The sequence below is a fragment of the Erigeron canadensis genome, chromosome 4 (assembly GCF_010389155.1).
Source record: "Erigeron canadensis isolate Cc75 chromosome 4, C_canadensis_v1, whole genome shotgun sequence".
Lineage (NCBI taxonomy): Eukaryota > Viridiplantae > Streptophyta > Magnoliopsida > Asterales > Asteraceae > Erigeron > Erigeron canadensis.
Window position 1 is genome coordinate 34,948,875 of NC_057764.1, and position 17,971 is coordinate 34,966,845.

The 17,971-nt window shown below is 32.9% G+C and overlaps 1 protein-coding gene across 1 annotated transcript; it reads right to left on the minus strand.

The window, feature by feature from the left end:
* Positions 1–1,538: 1,538 nt before the first annotated feature.
* On the minus strand, positions 1,539–13,872 carry LOC122595123 (trafficking protein particle complex subunit 6B-like). Its single transcript, XM_043767439.1, has 5 exons — positions 13,632–13,872; positions 11,691–11,808; positions 11,412–11,619; positions 2,017–2,079; positions 1,539–1,761 (listed from the first exon to the last, which is right to left on the minus strand). The coding sequence occupies exons 1-4, from the start codon at positions 13,781–13,783 to the stop codon at positions 2,051–2,053; spliced, it is 507 nt and encodes a 168-aa protein (XP_043623374.1). The 5' UTR covers positions 13,784–13,872; the 3' UTR covers positions 1,539–1,761; positions 2,017–2,050.
* Between the last annotated feature and the right edge of the window lie 4,099 nt (positions 13,873–17,971).

Here is a 17,971-nt window from a genome sequence, read left to right on the forward strand (position 1 = left end):
CCTTCACAAATTCAAACTTTTTCTCAACTATTCATTAAATGTACCCAAAATACCCCTAACAATTTCAATCCACACAAATCTAACGTCAAACCCTAATTTTATTATCTATCTATACTTATATACAGTGGCGGATCAAGACATTTTCAAGGCAGGGAGCACAAAAATTTACCTTAAATTATTAAGAAAAAACAACATACAAAATACCTTATACGATCAAAGAGCTAAAAGTATAGCCATAAGAAAAAACAACATACAAAATACCTTATACGATCAAAGAGCTAAAAGTATAGCCATAATTCTACAACAAAATGACCATAATTTTCAGCAACAATACACCAAAAACGACAAAATTCTGCACTGTTTCAGCACCATATACAATGTTTTAGTGAAAACGAGTTGTCCAATAACCAAAGATGCTAAAAAAAGACTAAAATTTTGAGGGACATTAGATCACTTTATAGGAGTTTGGGGGAAAACCATCTGTCAAGGGTCAACTAATAAGTTGTGGAACACTGAATTGGTAATTAATTGGATTGTGGCTTTTTGTCAAGGGTCTTGGGTTAAAAAGGTTGGGGCCTAGACCTTTAAAAAATCAATGCATTGGGTTTTGTTTTTGAGAGTGGGCCGTTCCCCAACCTGGCACCCTGCTATTACTCTACATCCGCTGCTTATATATACAGTATCTTAATATAAAGCAAATCTAATTTTGTTTCAATTTTAAATTTCAATATCCAACAATTCATCAAACGCCATTACCTCAATAATCTACACTACTCGCCGCCGCCGTCATCACCACTAATCGCCACCGCCACACCGTTGCCGCTATTGCCTCCCACCACCACCACCATATTGCGCATTCTAGTTTATAAAAACCACAGGATGTCATGCTTAATTATTATTATCTAATTTTACTAAAACATTTAACGTCTTCGACATAAATTCATAAATTTTCGATTTTGCGTTGAGCGAAGAAACTTTAATCTTCCGTAATATAAGGCTAAAGACGTACAATATAATCAGCACATAACATTCCCTACAACTAGAATAATTGCATAAGGTTAAGTTTATTTTCTTGCTTTACTTCTTCCTGTATAGAGCTTAACATATTAGACTACAAAAGTTAAGATTGTAAATGAAGTGTTTGATTATGATTTAAACAAAAAAAAAAAAAAAACCTTTAATTGTTGATTATCTTTTTGAAAAAGATAAATGAAAGAGCAGGGACAATATTAGGATACAAATATGATGAGCATATAAATAATTTTGAGTGTGATAGGACAACTGCTCATTAAGAAGACCTCCTTCCCACTCTCCGTTCACACAATTCCCAGAACAGAGGAGGAAGGGTATCATTTTAAAATTTTGCTTGTTATCTTTGATTTATTTCACATGATTTGCATTTTCAAAATATATCAACGTTTTTATTGAGAATATAAAGCATCACCAGGACATGTAAACACAACCAGGGTCCAGGGTGGGGAATGGGTCACAAGTCATACATACATAATGCATTCAAATGAATAAAACCGGAAGCATCGTGGATAAAATTCAGTTTATTATTGAAAAAAACAGATTTTTTATAATCATATCAAGACGTTAAACTTTTTAAAGAGTCACAAAAATGACTTTAAGTGTCTTTTCATGTTGGTCGAATACATCCAATACGTTCCAACCCATAACAAACTATTACTTGTTTTGACCCATTAACACGCCAATATTACACCCTGTAATGACTAAGCACCTAACCCGTTGATCTCGAACCTGGAACAAAAGATTGAATGTTAAAACAACAAAAACAAGTTGTGAAAATTCCCTTAAATCTGCCATTCTTTTGAATTAATGACAGTGATTTAGTATAGCTCGTATAATTCTTATTCGAGCCCACAAAAAGGATATAGGGAGATTTTCACCAACTTCAATTACAGCTAAAATACTTGTTTGGTAAAATTACATAATCGTGATGGTAGCATGAAAAATATATAGTGCTTGGTTTGGAGATCAGGAAAAGTTGAGTACCTCTTGATCCATTTGAAGTCTTGCAATGAGATTGCTACACCTTTATCCGGATCACAAATGAACCTGCGCAGATCTTGTTAGAATGGAAGTGAACAAGCACAAATACATAACATGTTATAGTCTATGCTAATAAATCACCAAAAATTATGATGTTCTATGATAATCTTTGCAAACAAGTACAAGTAACAAAGCAACAAGAATCTGTCGCAAGTAGACACGAGTTAAACTGGATTCTATTAGTCGTAGTCAATAATATGTTATAGATATTTAATATCATTCACAAGCAAGCTTTCATCCTTGATTAGGCTATAACTACTTCTGTTCAAAAGAAAAAAGGCTATAACTAAATACTTCCACTGTTCCATGAAATCAGCTATTGGGTTATATAACTATTTATCACATCAAATCACAAAGCACGCAACGGAAGACAAGATCTATGCAGTTTAATTAATTAACCAAAGTATAGAATATGTACCTTATAATGAAGAGATTGAAACAAGAACAAGGTTTAAATTAACCTCTCTACGATTGCACACTCAACGTTGGAACGTATGTATGCTAGTACTTGATCACGAACTCACAAACCTGTTGTGTTCCTCAATGTAGTCGAAACCGAAACCCATAAAACCTTTGTTGCCGTCGAACAAAAGTAATTACAAATCAAAACAAATCTATTGTATTTGTAATATTATAATATATAAGTTCCTAAGATGGAACAAATATATATATTTGTGTTTTCGTATGAATGAAACAAAAGTCAAACATATGATTTTGGTATTCCTTTTGTTTCGACCGAGAGAGAGAAAGAAGAGATATTTAGGGTTTTACAAATCTAATTGTCTTGTGTAATTGTGTGTTAAAAACAATTAGACTTAGCCCTCCTTATATAGGAGTAGGAAACTTGATGACCAAGTTTAGGGTTTTAAAACCCTCCATTCGGCCGGCCCCCCTAGACAATTCTAGAGGGTTTCCTAATTGTTTCCTAATTACAACTTTCCTTATTTAACATCCGTTAATTAATACCGTTAACTATTTAACATTTAACGGACAATCGTTAGTTCTTCGTGATCAAATTAATTAATAAATTACATTTAATATATTAATTAATTTATAGTTACATTCACGTTGAGGTGTGACCCCGTAGGCTTAAATACTTTCCGGACATACGTTCATTTTACGTGATCATATTCTAACAACTCCCACTTGAGCTCGTAACAAATGAAGGTAATAACATGGGTAAGCGTCTAGCAACACGCCAATGCTCCCGAAAACATTTAAGTATAGTTTTAAACGGTTAAGGCATTTATTATCCTTTTGTTCCGATACCTTTGTTAAATATGAATATGGATCGAGATCATTTCATAATTTAACGATTATGTTTCTCATTCTATAACTAATTAATGATTACCAAATATAATCGAGAACAATCTGGATTTATTTGGGCACGACCATGCAAACATCTTTAATTAGTCCTAATGAGGGCGCCAAACGGTATCATACTTCAATTTCAAATTGAAGGAACAAATCCTATATTGACTACACGTGTCAGTCATCACATTTCACGACGCTTTCTGAAAATAGCCCTTTATGTACCCCCTTATTCAGGTGAGTTAGAACTATATCTAGTATGTGCGATTCATATATGTTGACCTACTTGTATCTCAAGTCAAAGGATCAATAAATGTAACCATTTACGAATTTCACTTAATGACAATGATCCATAAAGTGATAATTCGTTAGTGGGGTAGTCCGATATGCATCCGCTATGGATATCATGTGAGTTTGGTGGGAACCATCCATTACATATTCCAAGAATATAACCAATCACTCACATTTGTCTTCGTTTAATTATATTCCCATATAATTAATCGACAATGGACAATTTAAAATATTTAATAATATATAAAATATTAAATGAAATATTCAAGGTTTAAACATGCAAATATAGGACACAATTTAATATTGAATGAAATCAAACATATCAAGTACTTTATTTCATTATGGAAAATATAAATTGTTTAACATCCCTTATCCAAATACCGAAACAATAGATTTACATGAAATAACTAGCTAATTTAAGTCCTATGCCCTCGGCATGCCTTTCAAGCTTAGGCCTAGACAAAGCTTTTGTGAAAGGATCAGCTAAGTTAAAATCTGTGTGAACTTTGAGTAATAATGTCTGGCACCTTTCTGAACTCCGGGTTTGTTGGCAATGATTAATGCACCAGTATTAACACAGTACATATCATTGGGTAAGTCACTTGAGGGGATCACATCAAGCACTCTAATGAGCTTCCTTATCCAGACTGCTTCCATTGCGGCTTCTGAGGCGGCAATGTACTCAGACTCTGTTGTAGGTACGACAACTGTGGTTTTTAGCTCATAGCATTCCACCGTGCCTTCATTTAAACAATGAAGACGTATCCCGACTGATATTTTGAATCACATTTATCAGTCTAAAATCCAACATCACAGTATCTATTCACTTTGAATTCTGGATCAGGATTTCTTCCACACACCAAGAATAATTCTTTAGTAGCACACATGTACTTAAGAATATTCTTTACAGCAATTCAATGATCCTTTACAGGATTTTGCTGATAGTGGCTAACTATATTTTGCGCGAACGCAATATCAGGTCTAGTGCATCTTATCGCATACATAATAGATCCCACAGCCGAAACATAAGGGATTTTTCGCATACGCTGCACCTCATTAGGTGTAGAAGCACTATTCTTGCTAGATAAGTTAAGTCCTTGCATGAGTGTAAACCCACACTTAGAATGCTTCAAGATTCTTATCAATATAAGCACTTTGACTTAAACTAAACAACCGCTTTAATCTATCTCGATAGATCTTGATTCCAAAAATAAATGTTGCTTTACCTAAATCTTTCATGGCAAAACACTTTCCAAGATGGGATTTAACATCTTGCAACATTGGAATGTGTTTTCCTATGATTAATATGTCATCGACATATAAGACAAGGAAAGTAACATTACTCCCACTAGCTTTGCGATATACACATGGCTCATCGGGATTTTGAACAAAACCAAACTTTTTGATTTCTTCATCAAACCGTTTATTCCAACTTCTTGATGCTTGCTTTAGTCCATAAATGGACCTTTGAAGCTTGCATACTTTGTTGGGATGTTTTGGATCAATAAAACCTTCCGGTTGATCCATATAGACTTCTTCATCCAAGTAACCATTTAAGAAGGCAGTCTTAACATCCATTTGTCATATCTCAAAGTCATAGTACGCTGCTATGGCTAAGAGAATCCTAATAGCTCTAATGTCCGCGACTGGAGAAAAGGTTTCATCATAATCAACACCGAAATGTTGAGTATAACCTTTCGCCACGAGACGAGCTTTATAGGTGTGTACATTTCCATCCATGTCAGTCTTCTTCTTGAAGATCCACTTACACCCAACAGTTTGAGCATTTTGTGGAAGATCAACCAAGCTCCAGACTTGATTGTCTTTCATGGATTTCATTTCCACCTTCGTAGCTTCAAGCCATTTGTCAGATTCCGGATCTGATAATGCAGCTTTGAAATTCGGAGGCTCATCGAGATCTCCAACAACGTCTTCTTCTACCATCAGACATAGTCTTTCGGTAGGACGTCTAGTCCTTTCGGACCTACGAAGTGGAATCGCTTCATTATCATCGACTTGAGGTTCATCACTTTGAACATTCCCCCCCCCCCCCCCCCCTCAAGTTGATGATTGCTAGTATCTTCACACATCTTCCTCTTGAGTCTCATCAAGTTCTACAATCCTCCCACTGTTCTCTTGAACTAATTTCTTTTCAAAGAATTCAGCATATCGAGCAACACGAACAGTGTTTTTGGCGGGATCATAGAAGTCGTAACCCATCGTTTCCTTAGGGTATCCGACAAAGATGCACTTAGTAGTTCTGGGTTCAAGTTTGTCAGGCGTATCGCGTTTCACAAGTGCCTCACATCCCCAGACTCTTAAGTAAGACAAATTAGGGACATCACCATGCCATAATTCGTACGGTGTCTTGTCAACCTTCTTGGTTGGAACCATATTGAGTATGCATACAACAATCTCTAGAGCATAATCCCAAAACGAAAATGGGAGAGTTGTACGGGTCATCTTTGTTCTTACCATGTCTAACAAGGTTCGATTTCTCCTTTCAGATACTCCATTATGCTGAGGAGTATATGGAGGAGTAAGCTGTTGGACAATTCCACATGCTTTAAGATAATCCTTAAACTCTTGGCTTAAGTATTCACCACCTCGATCCGAGTGAAGAATCTTGATGGTTTTACCGAGTTGATTTTCTACTTCATTTTTAAACTAATGTTTCAAAGACTTCATGTTTATGTTTAAGCAAGTAAACATAACCATAACGACTGAAATTATTCATAGAATAATGAAGTAGCTAGCATTTTTCCTTGACATATGTCTAAAAGGGCTACATACATCGATATGTATTAGTCCAAATAGTTCCTTAATCCTCTCCGGTTTTATGCGGAAAAGATATACTTGTCATCTTTCCGAAAATACAAGATATGCATTTGTCAAATGATTCATCATTTGATTGTAAGATCCCTTCACGTTGAAGTTTTTCAATGCTTTTCTTGCTAACGGTAATTCGTAAGACACGCATTTACCAAACGATTCATCATTTGATTTGTAAGATCTCTTCACATTGAAGACTTTTAATGCGTTTCTTGCTAATGATAATGCCAAAGACACGCATTTATCAAATGATTCATCATTTGATTAGTAAGATATCTTCACATGGAAGTCTTTAAATGCGTTTCTTGACAAAATTAAACATGATGACAATGTCAAAGAGATAGAGTCCAAGTTAACTTGACTCTTTTGCTATTGAATTATCATTTGAATCTCATCAACACTTATAATTCAGTTAAGAAGATACTTGAAGAACTGGTTAAACCAACTTGCTTCTTCTCTCTTATTCAACTCAGCTAGATACTTAGGACAATTCCTCTTCCAGTGTCTCACTATGTTATAGTGATGACAAGCCTGGTCTTTAGCCGTATGCTCCATTTTGCAAAGGGTCTTTTAAGGTTTTGAGACTAAACACTTTGTTTTCTCTTACCTAAGTTCTTGCCTTTAGCTTTACGGTTGTTTTGCTTTCTAAACCATTCCCCCCTTGATCATAAGAACTTGGGGTATCTCAGATTTCTTGAAAGATTTTCTTCATACTCAATCAACTTGATATGAAGTCCAACTATGCAAATATGCAATTATCTCTTATACCAATAAGAATTGACAGAAGATACGCATATTTTAATCCTTTCCATAATGCTCAAAGTGACTCTTCATCTTGAGTACATGAGCATTTACCGGTTTCCCATACTCGTGTTCAAGTTATGGAGTGACTCAATTAGCTAAAGTAATTTAACTCCAACTTGTTTTCCGTACATAGACTTGAGTTATTTGATCATATCACACGGATTTTGCAATCCGAATTGCCTTTTGAAGCTTAGGAGACATGCTTCTAGCATCAAATAAGCAACCTCAATATGTCTATTGTACCGAGTAGTTTATCCTTCCAACTGCAAAGCAGTGGCATTCGCATCAGGAATAGTGGTATCTCAGTTTCAAATGACATCGGTTTTCTTTTCAACTCTTAGAACAATTCTCTATTGACAAAAACAGTCATTGAAATTGGTTTCAGAAAGTTTTCTCTTTCTAGCATCGACCTGAAAGCCGATTGGTGTATGTTTTGTGAAGGATTTGTTGCCTTTTACAAAACAGATTCAAGTTCAATTATCGGTATTTTCGATAATAAATCCTTAAGAAATTAATTACCCAATGTTTATAAAATAAACAATTAATTTCATTAAGGCTAGGATCCAATTGACGTGCAACCATTTCATCAGTTGATCTGCTAGAAGTAATTGCATTCAAAAGGTAAGTGACGATCAGTAATTGCATTACAAGTGCAATTCCTAGAAAGTATGGGACCTACGTAAGACACTCGATTCATCAAGTGATCTTTTGTAGTCATGTTTTGTCCCATCTTTTGCCACGGGTCAAGGTCTCACCGCTTAACTCGCTTTAAGTCGTCCAACTAAGAACGTGCAAAAATGACCACTACTGTGTACCAGTGAATGGGTCTCGCCATGCAATCGCCATTTCACCACTGTGTACCAGTGAGTAAAACAACGACCCCATGTGTCCTTGACAAATTGGATGGCAAATGACTTAAGTTTATTGGGTCATTCAATTTGATATGTGATCAAAAGTTATGTTTCGAAGATTCATGCATATCTTCTAAACATAATATTTAATAAAATCATTTTTATAGTCTTAGCAACACAAGAGAGCTCGGTAGCTCCATTTGAACGCACAAAGAAGCGCAAGGGCAAAGGTTTGCGATGAACGCAATTAAAAACCCGCCCTTTTAGAAGGCTAGCGCACTCCGGCTTATACCTCTCTTAGAGTTTGTTCAAATGGGTGAGCCGGTGTATCTCAAGGTTGTAAGACTCCAATTTTATTAAAAAAATATCTATTTCGATATTGCTTAGTCAAGTTTATATTTTCTCAAAACAATTTTACATCACAATTTATATCACAATAAATATGTAAAATCATAAACTATAACTTTTAAGCATGCAACGAGTTATGGTAGGCCACCTAAACATATCACTATGGTTTATTCATGTCTAATACGGCTCCCCCTTCAAAGAAGAGGACCACATACATCAAGTCGCCTTGATTGCGTAAGCCTTAAACATATACATCACAAACAATTATCATATAATCACATAGTTTGCTCACTGGAAATTCCAGTAGCTTCACGACCTGTTTAGACCTGTTTCTGGTCCGATTCAGATTTCGACCAGAACTACAAAGTTTTAGCCCTATGTGTTGAGCATCTACAGTTCAAAGCACAACCTCTAACTCATTACGGATTAAAAGATATGAATTTTTTAGTAAAACTGTCGCAAAACAGAAAGTTTATACGAAAAATTCACATTGTCACACAATTAATTAAACAATTATCTAGCATAATTAACCCTAATGATCAAAATTTCATATCAATATATCTAAGTAAGAATCATGAATGATTTGCATGAAAAATTCATGATTTTTACTTCTTTTTAACAATTAAAATTAAAGGTACAACACATAAACATGCAATTTATCACATAAACATGTTTAATTAATCAAAACTTGGATTAGGAACCCTAAAAAAACAATTTTTTTTTTTTTTCTGGAAAATTTCGATCCATATATATATTTAAAACTTTTTTCATATTTAAATAATGTAATTAAATTACAAAATCAATTTAACAATATATATATATATAATCGAAATTATTTAAATCAAGAACCCTAACCCCCCTTCAAGTTTTGATCTTTGGTAATCAAAAAACATACATAGTAGGCTCTGATACCACTGTTGGGTTATATAACTATTTATCACATCAAATCACAAAGCATGCAACGGAAGACAAGATCTATGCAGTTTAATTAATTAACCAAAGTATAGAATATGTGCCTTATAATGGAGAGATTGAAACAAGAACAAGGTTTAAATTAACCTCTCTACGATTGCACACTCAACGTTGGAACGTATGTATGCTAGTACTTGATCACGAACTCACAAACCCGTTGTGTTCCTCAATGTAGTCGAAACCGAAACCCATAAAACCTTTGTTGCCGTCGAACAAAAGTAATTACAAATCAAAACAAATCTATTGTATTTGTAATATTATAATATATAAGTTCCTAAGATGGAACAAATATATATATTTGTGTTTTCGTATGAATGAAACAAAAGTCAAACATATGATTTTGGTATTCCTTTTGTTTCGACCGAGAGAGAGAAAGAAGAGATATTTAGGGTTTTACAAATCTAATTGTCTTGTGTAATTGTGTGTTAAAAACAATTAGACTTAGCCCTCCTTATATAGGAGTAGGAAACTTGATGACCAAGTTTAGGGTTTTAAAACCCTCCATTCGGTCGGCCCCCCTAGACAATTCTAGAGGGTTTCCTAATTGTTTCCTAATTACAACTCTCCTTATTTAACGTCCGTTAATTAATACCGTTAACTATTTAACATTTAACGGACAATCGTTAGTTCTTCGTGATCAAATTAATTAATAAATTACATTTAATATATTAATTAATTTATAGTTACATTCACGTTGAGGTGTGACCCCGTAAGCTTAAATACTTTCCGGACATACGTTCATTTTACGTGATCATATTCTAACATCAGCAACATCCTTGTTCTCCATAATATGTAAATTTCTTTAGGAAGTTTTTTTGCTGAAATTTAGATATGTTCACATGAACATAATTACAACCAAACTGATGGTAGTGATTTGGGTTCACAATTAGTTGAAATTATTTTAGATGTGCAACAGATAGCCTACACATGTTTGTTAAGACTTGTGTAAAGTCAAATATTGCACATTTATGGGATCTGAGATAGCAATTTCATCCCATTTAAATATTTAATGATAGATGGTGTATTTTAGATTGTGTTTTGTCTCATACAACTATACAAGTCAAAGGACAAAGGGTCAAATATAAAATTTATTACAACGGGTTAAAAGGGTGAAAGGAGATCTAGTGTATGGGTGCTAAAACTAAGTTGATGTATATGTATATGTATATGCTTATGATGAGTTGCAGATTGGATGCAGGTACTACTGCTGGAAGATAACTAATAGTAAGATTGCTGTATTGATAGTTGCAATGTCGGTGCATGATGATGAAGTTGGAGTGTTGATGTTTACATGGAACCCAATTTTGAAATTTATTTGATTGCCCGATCAAATAAAATGATGCTGCTGAATGAGTTTGATGCTGGTGAAGTGTATAATGATTTAGTGGTTGTTTTATGTCAGTTGTATAGGTTGGTATTGTTTATGTTTGTGGGTTAATTGCCAGTAGGGTGAGGGAAATGTCCTCTCCTGAAAGAATATTAACTATGTAACTTTTACTTTGGTCTTTGGTATTAAAAAAACTGAGGTAACAAACCTCTTTTCATAAAAAAAAAAAGGGGGGTGAAAGTTGCTCAAAGTGTATTTATAAGGGCATACAAGGAATAACAGGTGTTCGCTGACAACCCAACATGACCAGGCATGTTGCACCCTGTACTTAAAATGACTCATTTTAACTATTTACCTAGCACGCCCGACCTGACCATCTTGCCACCTCTAAGATAGTTAGAGTGTCTCCCGATAAAAACTGTTGAAAAACCACCACCCCCATGCCTATCATAATGTAATCTACACGCAAGCCTAGAATATTAGCTATTTCAAACTTCCTGCAATTAAGCTCTTTCCTACTAATAATTGACCTCAAACCTTCCCTTCCCTTTCCATTTCATTTGTTCTAAAGCTTTTCAGTGAGAAGGTCTCAGAAAACATACATGCAGGAAGCTGGGATGTATCAGCTGAAACAGCACATATAATGCCCAATGTTGAAAGTGCCCCCTTTATAATTCCACATGGAAATTTGAGATGCATGCTAGTTGCTTGAGCTGTTTTGTTTTCAGACACGGTTGAAATATCTACTGGTGAATCCACTGACATGTGCGACAGCCACCGGAATTTATTATCCTGCAATACAAATGTACCCTGCAAAAAATCATAATAAGTCACACAATCATCCTTCGCAATAAGCATACAGTATGGCGTCTGAAACTTACTTTATGGTTAGTCTTTAGATTGTCTATTTGTTTCTTGAAGAGCTCTGACCAGAACTCTTTGCAGATAAACTTGATTGCCTCTAGGTGATCATTAAACCGTGGCCGTTCCATGGTGTACCTAACCAGAACAAAAGCTGAGCGACTTTCGATCCGCAATGCCATAGAAAGTAAACTATAAAAGTATCTAGATGTTACGTTGTTGTGAAAAGAATTGTTATATGGGTCCACATTATGACAGAACAACATGTTAGCCAAAGTCTTGTTTCCAAATACAACAAGATACAAGAAGCCAATCATCATCGTGTTTGTAGCTCAAATTCCACATCCAGTAAATACGAAGTACAAACATTTGTAAGTGTTGTTTGGTCTATATAGAGATCTAGGTGTACTAACTCCTAATATACTAAAGAGTTGCCAATGAATAGCAAATTTCACAACGATATTAAACTTAAGTTAAAATTCTCTAAAATAATAATGTTCACTTTAGAGCATCTTGTATTTCATTGGGCAATTGGAATCTAACGGGAATATTAGAGCATCTTGTATGAAACTATGAATAACAATAAACTTAATGCAAAACAATTAAAAAAAACAAAAAAAGTAACATCAATTCACTACTTACGTTTGGTTTTAGCTAACCGGTAAATGTCAAATATTGTTAGTGACACAATGTAATGAAACTACACTTTTTTTAAACAGACAACCACGAACCACCCCATGCTCCGGTTGCCAACATATGGTTTGTGACAAAGTACTTAGTAGTTATGATTGATACAACCACCAAGATCATTCCATACAAAAACAGTACAATATACATATACATAGTTTATATAATATACCTCTAAACCTTCAATGATTCTTAAAACTCAAAAACAGAAACAAAAACTCAAAAACAGAAACACAGCAATCATAAAAACAAGACTAACCTCAAAATTCAATAACCAATGACAATAAAGTACAACAATGGCATGGTTGGATGTTAAATTTAATTGGAGACAAAATGGGTAGATGGCAGAATAGTGGTGGATTGTATTGTGCATGCTGTAAAACAGTTGCCGATAGCCATGAGCATCTCTTTTTTCAGTGTAAGTATACCAAAGATGTTTGGAATGCATTAGAAAATATGACTTACAAGCTGGGTAACAAATATAAGCTGCAGGACGTGGTGAATGTGATTGCTACACAAAAAGGGAAAAATAACATCGGTGTGGTGGTTAATAAACTACTTGTGGCTGCTGCAGTTTATTTCTTGCAGCAAGAAAGAAACTTGAAAATTTTCAAGAATCAAGAAAGAAATGAAGAGACCATATGCAGGACAATAAAAGACAGTGTGAGGAACAAAATGTCAAATTGCTATCTTTGAGTTAGGAAAACTACGAATGTAGTAGACATTGCAAGCAAATGGAACCTGAAACGGATAAATAATTCCTTATATTGTTACTTGAGTAGCATAGGCTCTGTTTTAAAAATTGCAGCTTGTTTTCATGAGTTATAGCGATAAAAGGATTAGATTGAGGGCGAATTGATACTTTTATGTTGGTAATATTGAGTTTTCGGCATGTCCATGACTCAACCTTTGTAACAATTTTCAAAGTTTTGAGATAATATATTCATTCACAGTGTTTTAATAAATAAATAAATTAAAAAAAAAAGTACAACAATGGCTTAATAATATCCTAGAATGCTAATTCTCCACAATCTTAACTTAATTATAGTCAAACTACCTAAAAACTCGTAAAAAAACACCTAACTTATACAACTATATAGAATTGATCAATGATTTTAATCATTATATATATAAATCACATATGTTAATTATAAAAAAATACATATATTTATAAAATAACATCAATTCCGTTTAAATATATATATTTTGTGCATGTAACGTATGTATTATGCAAAATTATATAGACATAGATATAGATACAGAGATAGATATACCTTTCGGCGAGCTGGTAACCGACTTGATAACCGATGGCTTCGATTCTGAGACTAGCAAGTTCTGGTTTATTTGCGTAAAATCGAGTGCAATAAGACGACACGATCTCCGTAATTAAGCTGTCCATACAGCTTTCCGATACTTCTCTTACCATCGTGTCTCTGTGTGTGTGTGTTTTTACTGTGTGTGTAATTGAGTACTGTGCCGTGTTTTTGACTGTGTGTGTGTGTGAAGGAGATGATCAATTGAGGGCAGCCCACTGGATATTGTGACTTTTTAATAAGTCCATTAAGGCCCAGTAGACTCTCATTATAAAGTTGAAGTTATAGTTTTTAGCCTTTTTGATAGTCTAAACAAAACAAAATAATAATAATAATAATAATAATAATAATAATAATAATAATAATAATAATAATAATAATAATAATAATAATAATAATAAATTTATAATAATAAAATATATATAGATACACATGTTTGAAAACATACAACTCGGAACATAAACAGATTTTAGAGAATCTCATGATTGATTAAGGACATAATTGATCAAGTAGATTCACTTAGTGTTGATAATATTAAGAAAATTGATAATTGTACCATAACTTTTGATAAATCCACCATCATGACGCATTATATACTTAGACTGTGTGTTATTTCAGTTGTACAATGCGATAAATTAATAAAAATTTGTGGTATAAATATGGACTCCCTAATTTTAATGTCTGGCTAGGATAGAGTAGTCGAGATAAATCATGTCCAAACCATTTAATTCTCATGATAATCTATCGGGTCGATACACCTTTTTTCAATATATATTTATTTATTATATACTAGCTAATCAACCCGGGTTGATTATAAATGTTTTGCAAATAAACCGAATGATACCCGGATAACTTAAAATAAGTTGTCATAATAACATCGTTAAATAAGTTGAACAATTGTGATAAGTTATTATGATAAAATCGAAAGTAAACGAAAACAAAAATTGTGTACACACGTTGAAATACATAATACGCTGAAAGAGGTTTTAATAAGTTATGTAAAAACAAAAGTAAAGGGAAACAAAAGTTGTTTAGTTGTGGACACATGTTAAAACACATACAGTTGGTAAAAACAAAAAAAAAGTAAAATCGTTATCTAGAAAAACACCATAGTTTTCGGCTTAAATAATAATAACGAAAAATTACGGTGATTAAAATTTTACATAATAACATGGACATTTAATGAAAATCTATATTAATGAGATATATTTTTAAAAAAATGATATTTTGATTTTTAAATTAACAAATGATGTCATAATTAAATTAAAAAGATATGTGATAGTATTACATAAGAGAATTCTAAAAAATTTTATCATCACAATTTTTTTTTATTAATTTATTTATATAATATAATATAATAATAGATATATACTAGAGTAGCCATATGAAAATGAAGGATCATTTATATTCTCATCAATTCAAACATGATTTTGGAGGCATTTTAAATAAACACGTACACTAGTATGCAAACAGACGAAAAAGAGTAGCATAGTTGTAACGGATATGCCCGGCAACCCCATAACCAAAACCCAAGGGGGCCATATGTGGATCTCAAAAACCACATGCCAATGCTTGAGTTTCAAACTTTCATATTTTCATTTTATTATTAATTACTCGTATTATAATACGAGTAATTGTTTATTTGTTATTTCGATTGGGAGATATGAGTGTGTGTAGACCACATGCTATGTTGATTTAGCCCATGAGGTTACATTACATTATTTCTATTTCTATAATATAATACTAATAGATGTGTGTTATATGTACATGTTGACCAAAATAAGATTGAACAATTACTTTTACTCTAAGATAAATAAACCATCGGTTCATATGCAATTGTGTTATAATGTACAAAATTGTTCAAACATAAAATGGTTGATGGGATATAAGATTAGGTTTGAATTTTCATTTCATACTTTAATGATGTCTTGTCTAAGATAAAAGACAATATATAGTTTCATTCTAAAATGGTACGTGTACGCCGTGTATATGTCTCTATCTCTACATTAACGTAGTAACTTACCCTCCTATAGCCTATATTATTATTGTTTGTCATTTCCTTCTACAAATTGTACTTGTTTTGTTGTTTCTTGGCCATTGGATCAAAGGACCATTCTCGGCCATATATCCCTTTCTTCGGGGCACCTTGAACACTAGTTACATCAAGCGTCGCTCATGATCTATCAATCAAGTTACTCCATTACCTTTTCATTTATAACCAATTGTTTAATTACTAGAATTTCACTTTTTATTACTCTTCTAGTTCACTTTTTTAAAGGTGAATTCGCTTAAAACTTCGTGTCACGATTCGACAAAGAGAAGTCTAGCATACGTTGTCTTAACCAGATCCCCTCTAGAAAGCTCACTCGAAGTAGAAATGCCTAATTTAAATATTCAATGAGGGAAAACCCTCTACAAATCTCTCGAATGCACAACGATTAATAAGGGTAAACTCTGACCCCTAATACTTGAACCTAGATATACCTAAGTCAAGTCTTTATAGAAGGATTACCTAGATCTCAAAGTTGACAAAATGGGAATTCGAACTCAAGATTGATAAGTCATTAGGGAAACTCTAAACCACTACCCCAACTTATATTAATTATTTCTAAGGCCGGTTAATTCATTCAGGCAAGACATTTTAAGATACATGTCATTATCTTCATAAGTCTCCCTTTAATCATGCTTTTGTTTTTGATATATCTAGATAATTAAGTTAATTACATAAATGAAAATTTTAACAAAATAAAATAAGTAATCACTAAAATATAAGTTTAGGACTATGATCGAGCACTGGGTATATCTTAATATTTAAACTTAAAACTAGAAAAAGAAATAACAATTACAATAATGAATATTTGCCATATTGGGATAGGCCAAAAAAAGATAGTAATATATATACACCCAAGAATTAATTAGAAGGTGAGAAGGAATGATGATAATGGTTTATTGGTTGGATGAATAGGCAAAGCAACATTCTCTCTTTCTAGCTGCCGTGAGATCTCGATTTTGTAGTAACTATATAAAAATACGGCATCAGATCCGAAGCATAAATTTTACGATCTCAAAACCCCACGACCCACGTGTATCCACTTCTTCTACCTTCTTTTGTCCCCTTTTCTCTCTTCACACTTTCTCTTCAAAATAAAACTACCCGTTATCAATCCCTTTATATTGCCACGACAAATTAAGTAGAGAAGTTTTTCTTCACTAAAAATAAATTTAAAAACTATAAAGGTAAAAAAATTTAAATAAAGTTGACTAGTTGGAAAATTGAAAGCTGAAAATTTATTTGTTAAAAACAAAAAGATTAGAATAAAAAAGTAAAAAATAAAAGACGTGCGCGTGGATGAATTGAGTTGACCGAAAAGTTAAAAAAAAAAAGAAAAGAATTGGCATAGCCTATATATTGTAGAGGGGGAGTGATATCCATATAACAAGTTTTAGCTATCTACAATAAAAGTACGAAACTTCGTGCGCAGTGTACAACTGTATTATACAGAAATTGTTGTAGATGGTTAAAATTTGTTGTAGAAATATAATATACACATTGGGTTATGCATAGATTTATATATTTTGTATAGTGTATATTTTGCAAAATAATACATGATATATAAAAACCATTATCTAGGATTTATGTACGTATTACATACATTACAAAAATAATATGAGAAACATTAATTATATAAAGTGAGATATACACATCATAATAATCAATAAATCTATCATAATTACTGTGTATCATATATTTGTACAGTACGCCGTACGTGAAGCAGGTATATTATGATACATTCATCATTTTTTTGGTACATTTATTGTTTCTTTTATATAAAAGATATTTACAAAAATTATTATATTATGGAAAATGGAAAGCCATTAGGACTTCACTTAACGTGTATAAAATGCTGTATATTTTCATATTAAATGTCATTTTCTGATTTTTATGGTAAGTGTACAACTAATTAATGTACCTTAATGAAAACCTTAGCAAAACCCTTATATTATTAACCAAACTAGATCAGTAGATGAACCGTGGATAAGATTTCCAAGATTAATAACGTTTAAATATTCATTTGCTTTTTAGAAGCACTTGGAATCCTAAGAGACCAAATGAATGAGTTGCTTCCACGATAACAGTTTCTAGATCGAATTTCATTGATATCAACAATACTTGTGCATCATCCTTTTAATTTGGATACATGTGGAGTTCCAAATATTAAATAGGTTTTAGATAAAATAAAACAGCTATTAAAGTAAAATAAATAAAACAATGGATTTTTCATCATAACATCACGAAAATC

What these genes read in the sequence shown, in the direction of transcription:
- LOC122595123 (XM_043767439.1), bottom strand. Translation starts at nt 13,783, where the DNA reads ATGGTAAGAGAAGTATCGGAAAGCTGTATGGACAGCTTAATTACGGAG. An exon ending in GGTTACCAGCTCGCCGAAAG is followed by an intron (nt 11,809 to 13,631) that starts GTATATCTATCT and finishes TGTTCTGGTTAG; the next exon opens with GTACACCATGGAACGGCCAC. An exon ending in TACATCCCAGCTTCCTGCAT is followed by an intron (nt 2,080 to 11,411) that starts GTATGTTTTCTG and finishes AGATCTGCGCAG; the next exon opens with GTTCATTTGTGATCCGGATA.